The following is a 22500-nucleotide window of genomic DNA, read 5'->3' as shown; positions in this document are numbered from 1 at the left end:
TGCCACCAGCCAGTCAGCCGGACACTGCTCTCCCTCTTTCTTTTTTTCTCTCTTTTTCACGCTCCACCTCAGACTCTGGCTTTCTTGTTCTTTTATCCCTTTTTCTACTTTATTTTTTGCTCTCCCTCTCCCTCTTGCCTCCACCTCTCCCTCTTGCCCCTCTCTTTACTATTGTCGCTCTCCTCTCCAGCCACACTTCCTTCCTCTCGCCTCATCCGTCTCTCTGCCAGACGCTTGTCCAATGCTCCTCACCTCTCGCTCCGCGGCCGGGCCTGCCGTCAAATAACTTCATTAGCTTTCCACCTCTGTCACGCTGGCCTGCTCCCTCTCTAACAACTGGCTCCTGTTTTCTCCAGGAGGAGAGGAGAACGAGGTGGCTGCTGGGCTAGTGTCTGCACACATACTCACACACACAAACAATGGGCAGGCAGGTGGAGTGGAGGGCAGCAACAATAGCTGACCGCGTGTGTACTGAGCTGGATAAAGTAGTGTAGATACTGAGGGCTGACAGAAGAGAGGATGGACCAGAGGTCACATTTGAGAAGTGTTGACTGACTGACTGGCTGACTCTGTTCATGTGTCGTGGTCGAGAGGAAAAGACATTATTGAGAAGAGGTTGTAACATGTGTCTGCCCACCCCGACAGGTGTTGTCAGATGAATCTTAAACAATATTTGAATGAGAGAATAGGTGACTGGATATCTTATTATGTAGACATATTGGTTGGGTATAAAACGTGTCAACTCACAAGCAGTCGCACACAGACAAACACACACTACATCACTAAGATACTCCAACTGCATCAAACACTGCATCCAACGCCTTCGCTCTTTTTCTCTCTCTCTCACTCTCTCGCTCTCTCCTCTGAGATAAATAAGACACCCTCAGCACCAACGACACTTCCTCCCACAAGCCCCCGCTTCAGCGGCATGCCAATTATTCACACCCGGCCCGGGGTCACGCTCGATGGCCACCTCCAAACGGGGTCGCAGCGGGGACCGCCATTAATACCCGTCTGAGGGGTCCTGCGAGTAGCGTCCTAACCGGGGCCCATCCACGCATTTCAAAGTACCTCCGCGGACTCATCTTTCCCCTCTCAAATCAGAATGTGGAGGGTCACACTGGGTAGGCTGTCGGTTGTGTCAGAGTTGCCTTGCGGGGGAGAAATCAAAGGGGATTGGTCGTAACACCCAGAGTAGAATCGGGACAGCCTAAAAAAAGAGATGCCTGGGGAGTCAGCTCCTACTCGCTCTCTTTTCCTCTCTCCTTTGCCGTCTGTCACTTTATTTAGCTATTTTTTTTATCAGTTCAATTCAATTCAAGGGGCTTTATTGTCATGAGAAACATATGTTAACATTGCCAAAGAAAGTGAAGTAGATAATATACAAAAGTGAAATAAACAAAAATGAACAGCAAACAATTCAAATGTCATATTATGTCTATATACAGTGTTGTAACGATGTGGAAATAGTAGAAGTACTAAAGGGAATGTAAATAAACATAAATATGGGTTGTATTTACTGGTTGCCCTTTTCTTGTGGCAACAGGTCACATATATTGTTGCTGTGATGGCACACTGTGGTATTCCACACAATAGATATGAGAGTTTATCCAAATTTGATTTGTTTTCAAATTCTTAGTGGATCTGTGTAATCGGAGGGAAATATGTGTCTCTAATATGGTCATTTGGGAGAAGGTTGGCAGGAAGTTAGGAAGTGCAGCTCAGTTTCCACCTCAGTTTGTGGGCAGAGTGCACACAGCCTGTCTTCTCTTGAGAGCCAGGTCTGCCTACGGTGGCCTTTCTCAATAGCAAGGCTATGATCTCTCCCACTCTGTCTTTTTACCCTCTGTCTTACAGCCCTCCTCTCCATCCTCCACCCCTCTCCCTCTGTCTTACAGCCCTCCTCTCCATCCTCCACCCCTCTCCCTCTGTCTTACAGCCCTCCTCTCCATCCTCCACCCCTCTCCCTCTGTCTTACAGCCCTTCTCTCTACCCCTCTCCCTCTGTCTTACAGCCCTTCTCTCCACCCCTCTCCCTCTGTCTTACAGCCCTTCTCTCCACCCCTCTCCCTCTGTCTTACAGCCCTTCTCTCCATCCTCCACCCCTCTCCCTCTGTCTTACAGCCCTTCTCTCCATCCTCCACCCCTCTCCCTCTGTCTTACAGCCCTTCTCTCCATCCTCCACCCCTCTCCCTCTGTCTTACAGCATTTCTCTCCATCCTCCACCCCTCTCCCTCTGTCTTAATGCCCTTCTCTCTACCCCTCTCCCTCTGTCTTACAGCCCTTCTCTCCACCCCTCTCCCTCTGTCTTACAGCCCTTCTCTCCATCCTATACCTCTCTCTTACAGCCCTTCTCTCCATCCTCCACCCCTCTGTCTTACAGCCCTTCTCTCTACCCCTCTCCCTCTGTCTTACAGCCCTTCTCTCCATCCTCCACCCCTCTCCCTCTGTCTTACAGCCCTCCTCTCCATCCTCCACCCCTCTCCCTCTGTCTTACAGCCCTTCTCTCCACCCCTCTCCCTCTGTCTTACAGCCCTTCTCTCTACCCCTCTCCCTCTCTCTTACAGCCATTCTCTCCATTCTCCACCCCCCTCTCGCTCTCTCTTACAGCCCTTCTCTCCATCCAACACCCCTCTCCCTCACAGCCCTTCTCTCCATCCTACACCCCTCTCCCTCACAACCCTTCTCTCCATCCTACACCCCTCTCTCTTACAGCCCTTCTGTCCATTCTACACCTCTCCCTCTCTTACAGCCCTTCTCTCCATCCAACACCCCTCTCCCTCACAGCCCTTCTCTCCAGCCTCCACCGCTCTCCCTCTCTTACAGCCCTTCTCTCCCTCTTAGAGCCCTTCTATCAATTCAACACCCCTCTCCCTCACAGCCCTTCTCTCCATCCTCCACCGCGCTCCCTCTCTAAGCCCTTCTCTCCATCCTACACCTCTTTCTCACAGCCATTCTCTCCATCCTACACCTCTCTCCCTCTCTAAGCCCTTCTCTCCATCCTACACCTCTCTCTCTTACAGCCCTTCTCTCCATCCTCCAACACCTCTCACAGCCTCTCTCTCCATTCTCTACCCCTCTCTCCATCCTCCAACCCCTCTCACAGCCTCCACCCCTCTCTCTCTTTTACAGCCCTTGTGGGATTGAGACAGGCACTGTGACAGAAGTGGTAAATCAGGAGATGAGCTGCCGCATGTACACACTCAATCGCTCTTGGCAGGGAGGTCAAAAGAAAGAGTCCCGAGGTTCCCCTGAGAAGAAGCTTTACCCCCCTCCCTCCCTTTCTCCTCCTCTCTACCCTCCCCGTCTGCTGTACGGCCCAGCAAAGAGTGCAAAAGATCTGAGTAAAGCTTTGGGCCAAAACCCCCCTTCTCTTTTTTTACAAACCGCGCTCAGAGATGATCATGAAAGCCCTCGGTAATCAAAAGGACCAGTATTCTATTAAAACATCGTTATCTCTAACATCACTCAAGTCCACTACTATCCGCTCTTTAAAAACAAAAGGGTTGTCCTCCCATATTTCAAATTCCCTCCGGTACTGGATGAATGACGCCGCCCTTGAACTAAGATGTCCGCCGCCCGTCCGCCACTCTACACTGGGCTGACATTGTGAGAGAAGAAGCCATCTTGGCTCCATCTCCTCTGGGACTTTCCTGGCTTGATTGCGAAGTCTGGGAGTGAAGTGAGACTGGCACCAGGGGGGCACCGGCGCGGAGCCGAACTGGAGGGGGAGGGGTTAACTAAGCCTGTCCAGTCCCTCCGCGGCGCACAGCGCATCCTAGCCAGGGTCACGGAGCATAAGTTAAGGGCTCTAATCATTTCAAATTATCAATTCTTCTTCATTTATGAATTATGCATACATTTTTAATTAATCTAATGTTCCGAGGGTTTTCTACCCCCCTCCTCCCCCATCCCTTTTCCCTCACCTCCTTCAGCATCCCTCGTTCAGGAGATCTCAATCTAATTAGCTGGCATTAGGAGTTAGAGTGGCAGCCTCAACCCCGACCTTGGCACCCAACCCCGGGCACACCTTCCCCCATCAATCTTCAGCCATTGTCTCAAAGTAACTGATCCTTTGCCATCGTCACAACATGGTGGAATGCATCTCAACAACCCTGATATAATACCTAGCGTTATTCTGGCTAACGATAGCGTGTGTGTTGTTGATGGAGAGGCAAAGCGGAGTGTTGGGGTTATTGGGTTGATGAGTTGACGTTCATTGACATTCATGACGAAACCCCAAGAAATATGCTAAGACAGTCAAAATGATGGCCATCAAAAGTTGCCCACCAGTCTAACACCTGGCCGTTAGTGAGTGTTGTTATTGACGGGAGTTGCTGTCATGGTTACCTGAGAGCTTCATGAGCAGATCGGTGGCTGTCTTGGTGGTGATGTCCGGGCTGAAGAGGGACGCTGCCGTTGGACCTCCACCAGGACTGGACCGCACCCCCACCCCCAAGCCGACTCCCCCCATAGAGAGGTCCAGGGAGTTGCCACTGCTACCAGGCCGCTCCCGCTCCCTGTCCCTGCAAAGGGTGAAGGGCGACAGCACCGACAGCTCCCTCTCCTGGGGCTCTTCTTTTATATAGACGTGGTGGCTGGAGACTCCAGGGGAGCTCTGGTTCCCTGCGTCCGACTGGAGGGGGGATTCCCCGGGGTTGAAATCGCCCAGGAGTGACCCCTCGCCCTCCGTGTCAGTGGTGGCCTCTTCCTTGACCTTGACCCCGTCGGAGGCGGACCCAGAGCGGGGGAAGTGCTGGTGGCAGCGCATGTGGAGCTTGAGGCTGAAGTGGCGCGAGGAGGTGAAAGGGCAAAGTTCGCACTGGAACGTCTCGCCCCGGTCCTGATGCTGGTGGACCTGGGATACAGGGATAGGATGAGTGGTGGGTGTACCTCCGCATTGTCACGGCAACAACAGTCAAAGCAATGATGCTCATTTGAGGACAACACTGAAAATTTGCCTACGCTACAATGGAGCAATGCATCCCCGTGTTGTCCATTCAACGTGTGTCAATGTTTCAGGCTGATTGAATCTGTCCCTATGCAAATAAATAATTGAAATAAAATGAGTAAAAGAGATTAAATAAGAGCGTAAAACAGTAAGGATTCCCTCAACATCTGGAGCTTCTCGTTCTTGTTAAAACCCCCTCTAGCTTTGGTCTACTAACTACAGTATCATTTGAGGCACGTTACCCCGCTACAATAGAGGTGACTTTGACTAGAGCTTACACCTCCCTTCCTTTGAGCAATTAGTAGCATTAGCACCACTTCCACAATTACGACCTCAGGGGATGGCTAATACGATGAGGTCACAGGTCAAAGGTCAAAGGAGGCATCACAGGCTCCCATCATCTCACCTTCATGTGGGACTTGAGATTGTCTTTGCGGGCGCAGCGGAAGGGGCACAGGGGACACTGGTGACTCTTCAGGCCGGTGTGGATCACCATGTGTCTCTTCCAGTAGCTCTTCCTCTTGATGACCAGGCCACACACCGGACACTGGAACGGCTTCCCTCCGTCTTCCCCCGGGGAACCTGGGAGAGGAGAGGAAAAAGAGGGGATGAGACATTTATTTATTTCACCTTTATTTAACCAGGGAGTTCCAGTGAGGTCAGAATAATAATTTACCAAGGGATCCCTGGCTGAGAACGGCACCTCACCTCAGAACGGCACCCTGAACAAATACTTAAGCAATGCATCATTCCTTCCTCGTTTGCTTGATGTCAGCGCACCCATCCGATCTATAAGTGACTGGTAAGGTGTAAGTAAGGTTTCCACTTTATATCTTTCCCCAATCCAGTCTATGTCAGATCTGTGATTACTTCAAGGAAGAAACGAAGGAAGCTAGGAAGGTGAAGGATACATTTCTGAAGTATTGGAACAGGTCCATTTCTCGAGCTGGGAATTGCTTGGGACTTCACCACACGATATTATCACGATACAAAGGTGCCGATACGATATGCATTACGATTCTCACCATTCTATATGAATTGCGATTCCATATACTGCAGTTTTATTGCGATTTGATGTTCCAAACATATTGCTCACCATATGTCTGCTGCAGAGAGACAAGAGAGAGAGCCATGAGAACACGAGTCTTGATCAGTCATGGTAATAAAAGTGCTGAAAACATCTTGGCTCCCCATTTAAAAAGAAGATGGAGAACAAGCTATAGGATCAGAAATATGTTAGTTATGGCGCAGGTACAGTCGACTAGCGCTAGCTAACACTACCTGGATTGTTTTTAAACAAATCCATACAATATCGTCCAAAAATAATATTGCGATATGCAACTATCGATCCCCCCCAATCACTAGTCCATTTCTTCCTTACCAGAGAGGAGTTACGGACTATGGAGCCTCTCTAAGGTTACTGACTTTGTCACTATTCCCACACCTCTACTAGGTGAGACACGACCTCTAGACACCTCAAGCTGAGAACGCTCAACAAAGCCTGCTGTGCTTCTGAGAACAAAAGAAGTCAAACTCAAGGATGTTTTATTATCTCGATTATTGTTGTTGGCTTCATTTCCGGCCTCTATTACACCGTTTAATTGGGCTTATTAGGACCCGGCATGATTGCATTACAAATTCACCACGGGCCTGTCATCGATGGCTTCATAAGTATTCTCCTCCTGTTCCTTGGAAAACATCTGGTAATCAGTGTTTGGTGAAATTACCGCGCTCAGCCATTCATTGACCCCGGGTGTAAAACCTAGAGACTGCCTATTTGCAACAATAAACCGCCATCTGCGGCCCAACCGACTGGAGCGAGGGAGAGAAGAGAGGGGAGGGAGAAGAGAGAGGAAGAGAGAGAGGGGGAGAGGAGAAGAGAGGGGAGAGAAGAGAGGGGGGGAGAAGAGAGAGGAGAGAAGAGAGAGGAGAGAGAGAGGAGAGAGGGGGAGGAGAAGAGAGAGGAGAGAAGAGGGGGAGAGAAGAGAGGGAGAGAAGAGAGGGGGAGGAGAAGAGAGGGGAGAGAAGAGAGGGGGGAGGAGAGAGAGAGAGAGAGAGAAGAGAGGGGGAGGAGAAGAGAGAGAGAGAGGAGAGAAGAGAGGGGGAGGAGAAGAGAGAGGAGAGAAGAGAGGGGGAGGAGAAGAGAGAGAGGAAGAGAGGGGGAGGAGAGGGGAGGAGGAGAGAGGGGAGGAGAGAGAGAGGAGAGAAGAGAGGGGAGGAGAAGAGAGAGGAGGAAGAGAGGGGAGGAAGAGAGAGGAGAGAAGAGAGGGGGAGGAGAAGAGAGAGAGAGAAGAGAGGGGAGAGAAGAGAGGGGGAGAGAGGAGGAGAGAGAGAGGAGAGAAGAGAGGGGGAGGAGAAGAAGAGAGAGAGAGAAGAGAGGGGGAGGAGAAGAGAGAGGAGAGAGAGGGGGAGGAGAAGAGAGGGAGAGAAGAGAGGGGGAGAGAGAGAGAGGAGAGAAGAGAGGGGGAGGAGAAGAGAGAGGAGAGAAGAGAGGGGGAGGAGAAGAGAGAGGAGAGAAGATAACCGTGGACTCCTTGCTCATTGGAGGATGTAGGGGAAGAGGTGGAGGAGAAAGAAAAAAGATGGAACAGCGTTTAACTGGTCAGTACGTCAGATAGCAGATTCTCTCTCTCTCTCTCCAGGGCAATCAAGATCAATTATCAAGAAATGTCTAAACTATGTAGAATTACACAGATTTATGTAGCACTAAATATAGGCTAAATGTGTAACAATTTCATACCAGACCAGCCAACTGCAATAAAACAAAACAATCAATAACCAAGGGCATGTTTTTTCTGTCTGGCCAGCAGACAAGTAACTGCATTTGTACAGCATTCCACCGCGACCTTGATGGCTGCAGGTTACCGCCGACAACCCTTTTTAACATGCAGATCACAGAATATTGCATTGACTGCCTCTCTCCCTCTCATCTGTCTCAAGTCAATTTGACCCAGCCATTTTAGATTTGGCTTAAGGGTTACGACACAATCCTTCAAAAGTTCCCATCCATCTACCCTGGAACACACTCCACTGTTCTCCCTAAAGGCTGCTCATTTTGAGAGAGGAGAGAGGTGTGTGTGTGTGTGTGGGGGGGGGGGGGTATTGTATTTTGTATTTATTAAGGAGCCCCGTTAGCTACTCTTCTTGGGGTCCAGCAACATTAAGGCAGTTATATACAATTATAAATATTACATGACATTACATTTCACAACCCATTAGGTGTGTCCTCAGGCCACTACTCTACTACCACATATCTACAACACAAAATCCATGTATACATGTGTGCAGAGTGCGTGAGTTAGCATGTGTATGCATGTCTCTGTGCGTGTGTCTCTTCGTAGTCCCTGTTGTTCTATAAGGTTTCATTGTATCGATTTTTAAAATCTGACTCTACAGCTTGTGTCAGTTACCTGATGTGGAATAGAGTTCCATGTAGTCATGGCTCTGTGTAGTACTGTGCGCCTCCCATAGTCTGTTCTGGACCTGCCCCGTGTAAACTGATGGGTTTGTGTTTGGCTGGGAGTCTGCTGAATGCTGATCTGAGGACAGAGGAGAAGGCCCTGACTGCAGACTCCTCTGGCTCCAACCTCCACCAGTCTGTACAGAGGTGACTGGTAAAGGGAGGTTGATGGAGCCAGAAGCGTCTGCAGAACAGACACGGATATGGACACTCGGTTTCTACACACCAAGCCAAGCGCAATTGGTTTGGGTTGGACATCCTGCCAGGACCACAGACCTTTTCCCAGACTCAGGCCAGATGGGGAGGGGATTCTCTCTCTATCAAAAGTGGGGCGAGCGAGCAAAAAAATTCAAATACATGAATAAAATAAATACAAACCTAGAAACCTCGCCAAGAGATTTTAGCCGTTTTATAATGAGAGTCACAGGGACCAGGGTTTGAGTCCCAGTCAGGGTACCCTACAAATTATACAACGGGTGGGTCAAATCTTGAATGCTGATTGGTTATTCCACAAGTTACTACCAGCTAAATCTATGACGTTAAAATGCGCAATCCACTGTCTCATCAGCCCTGGCAGGGAAGTTATAAACTTGATCTCCACTACAAAAAGCATTATTATTTCACATTTCTTCTAGACTAACATCTAGTTTTCAACAGCAGAGATTTTTATAACCCTTACTGTCTCTCCGACACTTGCAACATTGTTTCAATATTCAAATTCGATCTCCAACTGTCCCATAGTAATGAACGTGTAGGGGTCGGGAGTCGGAACGAGAGAGAGGCAGGCAACGTTTCTCAGCCAGTCTAAATCATTAATCAGCTGGCATCATTTTTATGGACGTATACAAAGAAAGGTCAATTGAAAAAGGGTCAAACGAAACTAAGTGTAGCTAGCATGCTAGTCTTGTAACTGTAAAGTTAGCCGCTGTTGGCTGGCTAGCAAGCAAGGGATAAGAATGTTGCCAGCCAGTATGGGAATAGAACATTTAGAACGAACGACTGGGTCGCGTGCATAGATACAGAACAAAAAGACTGAACGACTGGGTCGCGTGCATAGATACAGAACAAAAAGACTGAACGACTGGGTCACGTGCATAGATACAGAACAAAAATACTGAACGACTGGGTCACGTGCATAGATACAGAACAAAAAGACTGAACGACTGGGTCACGTGCATAGATACAGAACAAAAAGACTGAACGACTGGGTCGCGTGCATAGATACAGAACAAAAAGACTGAACGACTGGGTCGCGTGCATAGATACAGAACAAAAAGACTGAACGACTGGGTCGCGTGCATAGATACAGAACAAAAAGACTGAACGACTGGGTCGCGTGCATAGATACAGAACAAAAAGACTGAACGACTGGGTCGCGTGCATAGATACAGAACAAAAAGACTGAACGACTGGGTCGCGTGCATAGATACAGAACAAAAAGACTGAACGACTGGGTCGCGTCTCTGACAACAGAACGAACGACCAGCTGGTTTGGGTAGGAACTCTTTGAATATGTTGGTAACCGGTAACCCGTTGTATAAAAGTGATAATGCCCTCGAAGCCGGTGTTTGGAGGATATATTGACACGGTTTGCCGGCCCGAGACAAACCCGTGCCAATATATCCTACAAACACCGGCTTTTCAGGCATCATCATTTAACTACATTGGTTCCCGTGTTAAATAGCCCCATTGAAAGCAGTGAAGGCATAGTTCTGCTATTGTTCATGATTGATGTGCTAGTTGAAATATATATTCTACTAAAGTAATCAGACCTATTCTTACTATATTGAACTGCTTCAGCTTCTATTCAGCTTGAAATCTTCATTTAATACCTTCCACTACTATAAAAAAAAATACATTTTTGGACAGCTGAAGCAAGCACACACATTTTCTTCAGGAAATGTTCCTATTCTAGCTTAGTCATTTATCTCAGTTTAGAAGAGTTCACTGCAAGCTGACTACTGGCTAGCTTCCGAAATCAACTTATTAAAGTATCTACAAAACAAGTTTTATAGTCGCGGTTCACAAATTATTAATTAGATTCGCATGATTCGATTCACCGCGATTGAACCGAATCCCTACCACTACAATTGTGAAGCGAATCATGCCATTTGTCAAAAATAAAAAGTTTTAAATAATAATTTCTTATGAATAAAAAAAAAATATATATATATATATAATAAATATATATATGTGTGTGAAGTGGGGCATCCGTAATACAGTAAATCAAATGTGTATGTATGTCCTTAAAGTGTAATATAAAGGGACTCAACATATTAGAACATTTGCTTAGAGACCAGCTTTAATTCCATATAATAAGCAAAAGCTTGGAGAATATCTGTAAACGACAGTTTCCAAACAAGTTGAAAAACTGAAGAGGATTGAATAATCCGAGGACAGTTCAGGATGTGAAAGGGGAAATTAACTAGTACCGACAAAACAACCTTGAAAAATGCAAGGTGAAATAACTGATTGAAATGCATTTTTAAAATCTGCTATTGTTGTTGTGTTCAACCTGGGAAGGTCTTCCACAACGGTTCATTGTTGTAGGAAACCTTGCTAGAGAAACAACACTTTCTGGGATTGATGGATAGCGGCACTTTGTTTGTCACAAGGTTTATACAAAAGGTCCAGTGTTCTTAACAACGTTCCAATGTTCCGAACCTTGTCACGACGACAAAACGTAGCTGACATAATATCTTGATAAACTCACTATTGCATTTACCAAACTGCAAAACAAAACAGAATGTACCTTACTACTGTCAATCCAAAAACTCACCACAAGGCTTATAGACAACAAATTCCACCTCTGGAAGAAATTGTGTAGGGTCAGGGTGGATTAGCCTACCTGCTTGGCTGCTGGGTTTGGCCCTTCCCTTAGGGGTGGAGGGCAGCAGCATGTCCATGGTGCTCAAGGGCCCTGTGGGGGTCCCTGCCTTCTGGTTCCTGTCCAGCAGGGGCTTGATGTCCTCCTGGATGGCCCCTCCTCCTTCTGGGGCCTCCATCTTATCAGCAAGGAGGTTCCCTGCAGCCCGGGCTGCCACCTCCTTGAGGAGCGCAGCCGAGGAAGTCATAGAGACCAGGGAGAGGAAGGAGGAGCCGGTGGAGGGTTGGTGTTGGTGGTCTGATGATGAGGGGGTGGAGGTGGTCTGGGAGCGCTCGCTCACCTTCTTGGACAGGGCGGCTAGCGTGGAGCTGGCCGACTGGGGGCTGAAGGGGGAGGTGAAGGCATCGAAGCGTACCGAGTCGTCTGTTCCTCCCCGGCTCCCTCCTCCCAGGGTGGGTACGGTAGAGCAGGAGGATGATGAAGAGGAAGTAGACGAGGCCACTACGGTGGCGTTCTTGTCCTGTAAAACCGCGTTGGCTGCCGCTTTCAGCTTCTGGATGGCCGAGTCCGGTGATAGGCTGGACCCGCCGCAACTCGCCGGAGGCCACTTCCCGTCACCAGCCACTCCCACCCACACGAAGCCAGCGCCATTGCTCGGGGTGACCACCGAGGTGAAGGGGTCGCAGGGCTCCTGCTTGATGGCGGTGGTCGACATGGCAACAGAGGTGGGCGAGGCCGAGGCCGAGCCTCCATTGTTGTTGTTATTGGCCGCCAGTTTTCGGGCGAGGGCACTTAGCTGCTGAGCATGATGGGAGGAGGGGGAGAGGGTCAGGGCTGGAGCTAAGCCTATAGGGGGCGACTCTCCTCCCCCTCCTCTCACTCTCCCCAGAAGTTCCCCATCCAGCTTCAACGACCCAGCCTCCAGGAGGCGCCGCAGGTTACTACTCAGGGGTTTCCCCAGGGCCTCGGAGGCAGCCTCTCCATAGAGCGAGGATACCACAGAGGAAAGGGTATCTTGGGCAGAGAACACCCCTCCGTCCACCCCTAGGCTCAGGAGCTCAAGAGAGGCCCGGTGGTGGTGGTGGCTGTGGACAGGCGTAGGGCAGCCCCCCAGGGAGCTCTCGGTTGAGGTGTCGGGGTGTTCTGGAGGTCGGTCTGGGGAGGGGGTGGGGGGGGAGCCCCCGTGGAGGAACAGCTCATGGTCGTCATGGATGTCGCCGCTGTACGACGACTCGGAGCGCGTGTCGGAGGCGTTCCCGTACCAGCCACCGCCGCCAATGCCGCCGTCGTCCTCCACGGGACAGCAGCCCCCGTCGGGCCCACCCTCCTCGACGCTGTCCACATCTACAGGAGAGAATAAGAAGAGACGTTTGGTGAGAGGAAAAGAGAGGAGGAAGGGATCATCATGGTCAGAGCTGAGGACAAACCAGGGTCACGTTCATTGGATCCTAAACGGAGGGAAAAATGGGAGGTGCTACCTGAAATTATCCAATATGAAAACACTTGTTTTAGCTTTTTCTGTTGCACAATGTTTTACTACAGTATTCCCTAATGAACATTAATTACCCAGGAAAGGACTGGATTTTGTCATTAAAGATAAACTCCAGGATCTTAAGCACAAGAAATCTGTAACTTATAGTAGGATTACAATTTTTTTTTTACAAAATTGCGGGACGTAACATATCATACCAAATGATGACGTAGTACACAATTTGATGACAGAGTACACAGAAAAAACGGGGAACACTTTAGGCACTTGAAAACCAATTTCAAAACTACTGGCAAAAAGTATACAAAAGTTTGAGAGCGCATCCTTAAATGACAATCTAGGAGGCATTGACTTGAACAGCCTTGACGTTGTAAATCAACAAGTCAGCAGTCACCTGGATTACAAAGTGAGCCAGACTACTACACTCTACACTCATTCTGACGCCTCCTTATCACAAGTGAGCACTCTCAATTCTATTTACCAGCTAAGTACAAAAGGAACAGCCTATTCAAAATACCAAATAGACTTCGGCGCTCTCAGCAAGGGGGAACTCACTGCCTTGGCAATGACTGAAGAAAATCATAATAACACCGAAAAACCAAGGAGCTTTAATGCAACAAAATCCACCAGCTTTCCCCAAGCACTGAGAACCACCAGCAACGGTGGATAAAATCATTTGAATGATTTTTCAATCCTTTATTTTCAACATATATTTTTTTCCCAGGGTCAATTTTTTTTTCTTCCCAAGGAGTTTAGTAATGGGGTTACCATGACGACAGGACCTTCCGGGAGGCTAGATAGCAAAGATTAGGGTAATGGAGGTTACAGAGCCTGTTTAATATTCATGAGGATGCAGATACCACCAGGGAGCCAATAAGGATAGGGTTAAGGTCACCCAGGGTCATTAATATACACTTGGTGTATCAATATTCATAAGCAAAACATTACAGCTTGCCAGACAAGGGCAAACAAAAGAAAGTGAGTATTCCTGAAACATATTAACCCCTTTCCATAAGAAGATGTCAGAAAGCAACAAGCCTGGGCTAAGAAAATGTCAAAACTTTACTGTACTGGGAGGAGGGGGGGGACAGTAGAGGCTTCAACAAAAAAAATAAACACATTGAGCATCAACCGAAGAAAGCAGAGCGAGAATAACAAAAAAAAGGTCAAGAGAAGCCATGACACTCATACACAATCTCTCCGCACGCACACACACACACACACACACACACACACACACACACACACACACACACACACACACACACACACACACACACACACACACACACACACACACACACACACACACACACGTCATTTCTTGGCGACCCCATCTAAGAACACTGGTGGGTTGCTTCTCTGTTTACAGGCAGAGGGGAAAGCGGTTGCCTCAGCAACCCCACCCGCAGGGGTCATTAGAGTCAGCTCACATCTGGGCTGGTCGTCACAGACTAGACTATGGGCCAGAGAGGTGACCGCAACCGTGGCCCGACCGCTCTGACCAAGCGTACATGCACCGCTACAAATCTACCCACCACGCAGGGACGCTAGTACACACTCCATCTCACACACACAGGAGTCAGGACACACACACATCGTTGCAGAGGCCAGGACAGGGAAAAGAAGAGACTGAACACTTACAGGAGTCAGGACACTACACCTTACAACCAGAGACCTGACCCCTCTTTTTTTACACAGTTTATGATGTGTTTGCACCCGTTGCGTGTGTTTCTATGCACTGTGTGTGTGTGTGTGTCTTCCTTCACATTTCCTAAGACGACATTAAGGGAGGAAAGGGAGAGAGAAAGAGCAGGAGAGAGAGAGCGGGAGAGAGAAAGGGAAAGAGGGAGAAAGCAGGAGAGAGAAAGAGAAAGAGAGAGAGAGAAAGAGAAAGAGAAAGAGAGAGAGAGAAAGAGAAAGAGAAAGGGAGCAAGCGCGTGAGAGAGAATGTCAGCAGGTCGAAGACCTACTGTTTTTCCATGGCTGCCGTTCACTCCCACTGAAAGCTTTTAGTCACCTGAGCCGGGCCAGAGGGGCGAAGTATGCGAGGCATGACCCGCGTCCATGTGACATGCTACAGAAAGAAAGCAGCCAGGCCCTAATGGCTGTAATGTCGTTAGTGGGAAATGGCTAGATTGCTGACCTGAGGTCTCAGGAGTACAAAGTGGAAGGTTGAGGGGGGGTGAATTTGAACTATCCCCCCCTTTCCCTCCCTCTATCGACCTCTCCTTCTCCCTCTCTCCCATCATCTCTCTTGCCATTTGCTGCCCTCCCCATCGCTTTCGCTTACTCTCCCCCTGCCTTTCTCTCTCTCCTTCCTGGGTTTAGTGTTGAGGTCCCGAGACTCCTCCACGCAACACTACACCTCAAGACGCTAGGCTAGCCGTAACGCTACAATGCTGCCTCTGCCGCACCCCGCCGCCACGGTTGTGTGTGACACAGGCAGGACCACCATGTGTGTGTGTGTGTGTGTGTGTGTGTGAGACACAGGCAGGGCCACCCCGTGGGTGGGCTGACATTTCACAAGGTCATATCTCTGACCCAGGCTACGAAGGGAGGGGGGGGCTTTGTCTGGGGCTCAGCGTGCACGCACACACACACTAGACTGTCCACACACACACTATACTAGGCCACTACTACACATTACTGTACAGCCGAGGATATGATTAAAAACAACCTAAACCCCTCTTTCCCCTCCCACAGCCCAGTCTCTACAGTACAGTGGTGGTGGTGATGATATAGTCTCTACAGTACAGTGGTGGTAGTGATGATATAGTCTCTACAGTACAGTGGTGGTGGTGATGATATAGTCTCTACAGTACAGTGGTGGTGGTGATGATATAGTCTCTACAGTACAGTGGTGGTAGTGATGATATAGTCTCTACAGTACAGTGGTGGTGGTGATATAGTCTCTACAGTACAGTGGTGGTGGTGATGATATAGTCTCTACAGTACAGTGGTGGTGGTGATGATATAGTCTCTACAGTACAGTGGTGGTGGTGATGATATAGTCTCTACAGTACAGTGGTGGTAGTGATGATATAGTCTCTACAGTACAGTGGTGGTGATAAAGTCTCTACAGTACAGTGGTGGTGGTGATGATATAGTCTCTACAGTACAGTGGTGGTGGTGATGATATAGGCTCTACAGTACAGTAGTGGTGGTGATGATATAGTCTCTACAGTACAGTGGTGGTGGTGATGATATCGTCTCTACAGTACAGTGGTGGTAGTAGTGATGATATAGTCTCTACAGTACAGTGGTGGTGGTGATGATATCGTCTCTACAGTACAGTGGTGGTGGTGATGATATAGTCTCTACAGTACAGTGGTGATGATATAGTCTCTACAGTACAGTGGTGGTGGTGATGATATAGTCTCTACAGTACAGTGGTGGTGGTGATGATATAGTCTCTACAGTACAGTGGTGGTGGTGATGATATAGTCTCTACAGTACAGTGGTGGTGGTGATGATATAGTCTCTACAGTACAGTGGTGGTGGTGATGATATAGTCTCTACAGTACAGTGGTGGTGGTGATGATATAGTCTCTACAGTACAGTGGTGGTGGTGATGATACAGTCTACAGTACAGTGGTGGTGGTGATGATATAGTCTCTACAGTACAGTGGTGGTGGTGATGATATAGTCTCTACAGTACAGTGGTGGTGGTGATGATATAGTCTCTACAGTACAGTGGTGGTGGTGATGATATAGTCTACAGTACAGTGGTGGTGGTGATGATATAGGCTCTACAGTACAGTAGTGGTGGTGATGATATAGTCTCTACAGTACAGTGGTGGTGGTGATGATATCGTCTCTACAGTACAGTGGTGGTAGTAGTGATGATATAGTCTCTACAGTACATTACATTTAAGTCATTTAGCAGACGCTCTTATCCAGAGCGACTTACAAATTGGTGCATTCACCTTATGACATCCAGTAGAACAGTCACTTTACAATAGTGCATCTAAATCTTAAAGGGGGGTGAGAAGGATTACTTATCCTATCCTAGGTATTCCTTAAAGAGGTGGGGTATCAGGTGTCTCCGGAAGGTGGTGATTGACTCCGCTGTCCTGGCGTCGTGAGGGAGTTTGTTCCACCATTGGGGGGCCAGAGCAGCGAACAGTTTTGACTGGGCTGAGCGGGAACTGTACTTCCTCAGTGGTAGGGAGGCGAGCAGGCCAGAGGTGGATGAACGCAGTGCCCTTGTTTGGGTGAAGGGCCTGATCAGAGCCTGGAGGTACTGAGGTGCCGTTGCCCTCACAGCTCCGTAGGCAAGCACCATGGTCTTGTAGCGGATGCGAGCTTCAACTGGAAGCCAGTGGAGAGAGCGGAGGAGCGGGGTGACGTGAGAGAACTTGGGAAGGTTGAACACCAGACGGGCTGCGGCGTTCTGGATGAGTTGTAGGGGTTTAATGGCACAGGCAGGGAGCCCAGCCAACAGCGAGTTGCAGTAATCCAGACGGGAGATGACAAGTGCCTGGATTAGGACCTGCGCCGCTTCCTGTGTGAGGCAGGGTCGTACTCTGCGGATGTTGTACAGCATGAACCTACAGTACAGTGGTGGTGGTGATGATATAGTCTCTACAGTACAGTGGTGGTGGTGATGATATAGTCTCTACAGTACAGTGGTGGTGGTGATGATATAGTCTCTACAGTACAGTGGTGGTGGTGATGATATAGTCTCTACAGTGGTGGTAGTGATGATATAGTCTCTACAGTACAGTGGTGGTGGTGATGATATAGTCTCTACAGTACAGTGGTGGTGTGATGATATAGTCTCTACAGTACAGTGGTGGTGGTGATGATATAGTCTCTGGACAGTGGTGGTAGTGATGATATAGTCTCTACAGTATAGTGGTGGTGGTGATGATATAGTCTCTACAGTACAGTGGTGGTGGTGAAATAGTCTCTAAGTACAGTGGTGGTGGTGATGATATAGTCTCTACAGTACAGTGGTGGTGATATAGTCTCTACAGTACAGTGGTGGTGATATAGTCTCTACAGTACAGTGGTGGTAGTGATGATATAGTCTCTACAGTACAGTGGTGGTGGTGATGATAGTCTCTACAGTGTGGTGGTGGTGATGATATAGTCTCTACAGTACAGTGGTGGTGATATAGTGATGGTGGTGATATAGTCTCTACAGTACAGTGGTGGTGGTGATGATGATACAGTCTACAGTACAGTGGTGGTGGTGATGATATAGTCTCTACAGTACAGTGGTGGTGGTGATGATATAGTCTCTACAGTACAGTGGTGGTGGTGATGATAGTCTCTACAGTACAGTGGTGGTGGTGATGATATAGTCTCTACAGTACAGTGGTGGTGATATAGTCTCTACAGTACAGTGATGGTGATGATGATACAGTCTACAGTACAGTGGTGGTGGTGATAATATAGTCTCTACAGTCCAGTGGTGGTGACATAGTCTCTACAGTACAGTGGTGGTGGTGATGATATAGTCTCTACAGTACAGTGGTGGTGGTGATGATATAGGCTCTACAGTACAGTAGTGGTGGTGATGATATAGGCTCTACAGTACAGTAGTGGTGGTGATGATATAGTCTCTACAGTACAGTGGTGGTGATATAGTCTCTACAGTACAGTGGTGGTGATATAGTCTCTACAGTACAGTGGTGGTGATGATATAGTCTCTACAGTACAGTGGTGGTGGTGATGATATAGTCTCTACAGTACAGTGGTGATGATATAGTCTCTACAGTACAGTGGTGGTGATGATATAGTCTCTACAGTACAGTGGTGGTGGTGATGATATAGTCTCTACAGTACAGTGGTGGTGGTGATGATATAGTCTCTACAGTACAGTGGTGGTAGTGATGATCTAGTCTCTACAGTACAGTGGTGGTGGTGATGATATAGTCTCTACAGTACAGTGGTGGTGGTGATGATATAGTCTCTACAGTACAGTGGTGGTGGTGATGATATAGTCTCTACAGTACTGTGGTGATGATGATATAGTCTCTTCAGTACAGTGGTGGTGGTGATGATATAGTCTCTACAGTACAGTGGTGGTGGTGATGATATAGTCTCTACAGTACAGTGGTGGTGGTGATGATATAGTCTCTACAGTACAGTGGTGGTGGTGATGATATAGTCTCTACAGTACAGTGGTGGTGGTGGTGATATAGTCTCTACAGTACAGTGGTGGTAGTGATGATACAGCATTGCGCTGTTTATGACTTCAAGCCCATCAACTCCCGAGATGAGGCTGGTGTAACCGAATTGAAATGGCTAGCTAGTTAGCGCACGCTAATAGCATTTCAAACGTTACACTGGCAATACTAAAGTGCCTATAAGAACATCCAATAGTCAAAGTAACGAAATACCAATGGTATAGAGGGAAATAGTCCTATAATTCCTATAACTACAACCTAAAACTTCTTACCTGGGAATATTGAAGACTCTTACATGGCACATATTGCACTTTTACTTTCTTCTCCAACACTTTGTTTTTGCATTATTTAAACCAAATTGAACATGTTTCATTATTTACTTGAGGCTAAATTGGATTTTATTCATGTATTATATTAAGTTAAAATAAATGTTCATTCAGTATTGTTGTAATTGTCATTATTACAAATAAATAAACAAATAAAAGTTAAATAAATAAAAATAAAAATTGCCCGATTAATCGGTACCGACTTTTTTGGTCCTCCAATAATCGGTATCGCCGTTGAAAAATCATAATCGGTGGACCTCTAGTCTCTACAGTACATTGGTGGTGGTGGTGGTTGGGGGGACACCGTCTACAGTACAGCAGTAGTGGGGGGGGGGCAGTCTCTACAGTACCGTGGTGGTAGTGGGGGCAGTCTACAGTACAGTGGTAATGGGGGTACCCAGTTTTCATACTTGAGTAAAAGTAAAAGATAACTTAACAGAAATTTACTCGAGTAAAAGTCACCCAGTAAAATTCTACTTAAGTAAAAGTCGAAAAGTATTTGGTTTAAAGTATAAAGTATCAAAAGTAAACATTACTAAAATATATTTAAATACCCAAAGTAAAAATATACATCACTTAAAATTCCTTATCTTAAGCAAACCAGGCGGCACCATTTTCTTGTTTTTTTATTTTATTTACGGATAGCCAGAGGCACACTCCAACATTTGACATCATTTACAAAACTAAGCATTTGTGTTTAGTGAGTCTGCCAGATCAGAGGCAGTAGGGATGACCAGGAATGTTCTGTTGATAAGTGTGCGAATTGGGGCAATTTCCTGTTGTGCTAAGCATTCAAAATGTAACGAGTACTTTTGGGTGTCAAGGAAAATTTATGGAGAGTAAGAACAACATTTTCTTTAGGAATGTAGTGAAGCAAAATTCATCAAAAATATAAATAGTAAAGTAAAGACACCTAAAAGAAACTACTTAAAAAGTACTTTAAACCACTGTGCAGTAGTGGTGGTGGTGGGCGGGCCACAGTCTCTACAGTACAGTGGTGGTGGTGGGCGGGGCACAGTCTCTACAGTACAGTGGTGGTGGTGGGCGGGGCACAGTCTCTACAGTACAGTGGTGGTGGTGGGCGGGGCACAGTCTCTACAGTACAGTGGTGGTGGTGGGCGGGGCACAGTCTCTACAGTACAGTGGTGGTGGTGGGCGGGGCACAGTCTCTACAGTACAGTGGTGGTGGTGGGCGGGCCACAGTCTCTACAGTACAGTGGTGGTGGTGGGCGGGCACAGTCTCTACAGTACAGTGGTGGTGGTGGGCGGGCCACAGTCTCTACAGTACAGTGGTGGTGGTGGGCGGGCCACAGTCTCTACAGTACAGTGGTGGTGGTGGGCAGGGCACAGTCTCTACAGTACAGTGGTGGTGGTGGGTGGGCCACAGTCTCTACAGTACAGTGGTGGTGGTGGTGGGCCACAGTCTCTACAGTACAGTGGTGGTGGTGGGCGGGGCACAGTCTCTCCTGTACAGTGGTGGTGGTGGGCGGGGCACAGTCTCTACAGTACAGTGGTGGTGGTGGGCGGGGCACAGTCTCTACAGTACAGTGGTGGTGGTGGGCGGGGCACAGTCTCTACAGTACAGTGGTGGTGGGCGGGGCAAGTCTCTACAGTACAGTGGTGGTGGTGGGGCACAGTCTCTACAGTACAGTGGTGGTGGTGGGGCACAGTCTCTACAGTACAGTGGTGGTGGGCGGGGCACAGTCTCTACAGTACAGTGGTGGTGGGGGGGGCACAGTCTCTACAGTACAGTGGTGGTGTGGGGGAGACACAGTCCACAGTACAGTGGTGGTGTGGGGGGTATGGGGGGCAGTCTACAGTACGGTGGTGGTGGGGGGCACAGTCTCTACAGTACAGTGGTGATGGGGGGCACAGTCTCTACAGTATAGTGGTGGTGGGGGGCCACAGTCTCTACAGTACAGTGGTGGTGGGGGGCCACAGTCTCTACAGTACAGTGGTGGTGGGGGGGGGCAGCCTCCAGTACAGGGGGGGGCCATAGTCTCTACAGTGTGGTGGGGGGGGCACAGTCTCTACAGTAGTGGTGGGGGGGGGATAGTCTCTACAGTGTAGTGGTGGTGGGGGGAGGGGCAGTCTCCAGTACAGGGAGGGGGGCGTCTCTACAGTGGTGGCGTGGGGGACACAGTCCACAGTACAGTGGTGGTGGGGGAGGGGCAGCCTCCAGTACAGGGGGGCATAGTCACAGTCTCTACAGTACAGTGGTGGTGGGGGAGGGGGACAGTCTCTACAGTACAGTGGTTGCGGAGGGGGGGGCACAGTCCACAGTAGTGGTGGCGGGGGGGGATACAGTCTCTACAGTACAGTGGTGGGGGGATACAGTCTCCACAGTACAGTCTCTACAGTACAGTGGTGGTGGTGGTGGGGGGAACACAGTCCACAGTACAGTGGTGGCGGGGGGGACACAGTCCACAGTACAGTGGTGGGGGGATACAGTCTCTACAGTACAGTGGTGGGGGGTACAGTCTCTACAGTACAGTGGTGGCGGGGGGAGGGGGGCACAGTCCACAGTAGTGCTGGGGGGTACAGTCTCTACAGTACAGTGGGTGGGGGGACAGTCTCTACAGTACAGTGAGCCAGGGAGAGAGAAACATGAAATGCCCCCATCCACATCCACAGGTGTTTAGTGGAGCAGGTCGACAGCTTCATGTTCCTTTGGAGTTATCATGGTCCACATTCAAAAACACAGTCGTGTAGACGTCACGACAACGCCTGGTTCTCCTCCTGGTTCCCCTCAAGAGCCTGAAAAGATTTGGCATGGGCCCACAGATCCTCAAAAAGTTATACAGCTGCACCAAAGAGAGCATCTTGACTGGTTGCATTACTGCTTGCTATGGCAACTGCTTGGCATCCGACCGCAAGGCGCTGCAGAGGGTAGTGTGTACAGCCCAGTACATCACTGGGGCTAAGCTTCGTGCCATCCAGGACCTCTATAGCAGGCAGTGTCAGAGGAAGGTCCTCGTGTTATTATCGCTTCTTTTCCCTCTCTGCATTGTTAGTCTACACCTGTTGTTTACAAAGCATGTGAAATAAAATTTGATTTGACACACACACACACGCGCGCACGCACAAACACCCTACAGTCCAACAACTTGGGAAAGCTAAAGCATAAAATGCCCCTGACTGAATGAGGATGATGGGGCTGCTATGAGGCAGCGAGGAGAAGCAGAGAGATACAGAGAAAGAAGCAGAGAGATACAGAGAAAGAGGCAGAGAGAGAGAGCGAGAGGCAGAGAGAGAAAGAGAAAGAGCGAGAGGCAGAGAGAGAGAGCGAGAGAGAGGCAGAGAGAGAG

The 22500-nt window shown here is 48.6% G+C and overlaps 1 protein-coding gene across 1 annotated transcript in view; it reads right to left on the bottom strand.

The window, feature by feature from the left end:
* The window catches only part of znf827 (zinc finger protein 827), a 117556-nt gene that overhangs the window by 70103 nt on the left and 24953 nt on the right, over positions 1-22500 (bottom strand). The window contains exons 2-5 of the mRNA XM_052485238.1: positions 11259-12581; positions 8361-8489; positions 5357-5532; positions 4350-4857 (exon numbers count right to left, since the gene is read on the bottom strand). Coding sequence (XP_052341198.1) covers positions 4350-4857; positions 5357-5532; positions 8361-8489; positions 11259-12581 — 2136 coding nt within the window. The remainder of the gene's footprint in view (positions 1-4349; positions 4858-5356; positions 5533-8360; positions 8490-11258; positions 12582-22500) is intronic.

The sequence above is a fragment of the Oncorhynchus keta genome, chromosome 29 (assembly GCF_023373465.1).
Source record: "Oncorhynchus keta strain PuntledgeMale-10-30-2019 chromosome 29, Oket_V2, whole genome shotgun sequence".
Taxonomy (NCBI): Eukaryota; Metazoa; Chordata; class Actinopteri; order Salmoniformes; family Salmonidae; genus Oncorhynchus; species Oncorhynchus keta.
The sequence above is the reverse complement of the archived record's forward strand: the minus strand, read 5'-3'. Positions and strand labels throughout refer to the sequence as shown.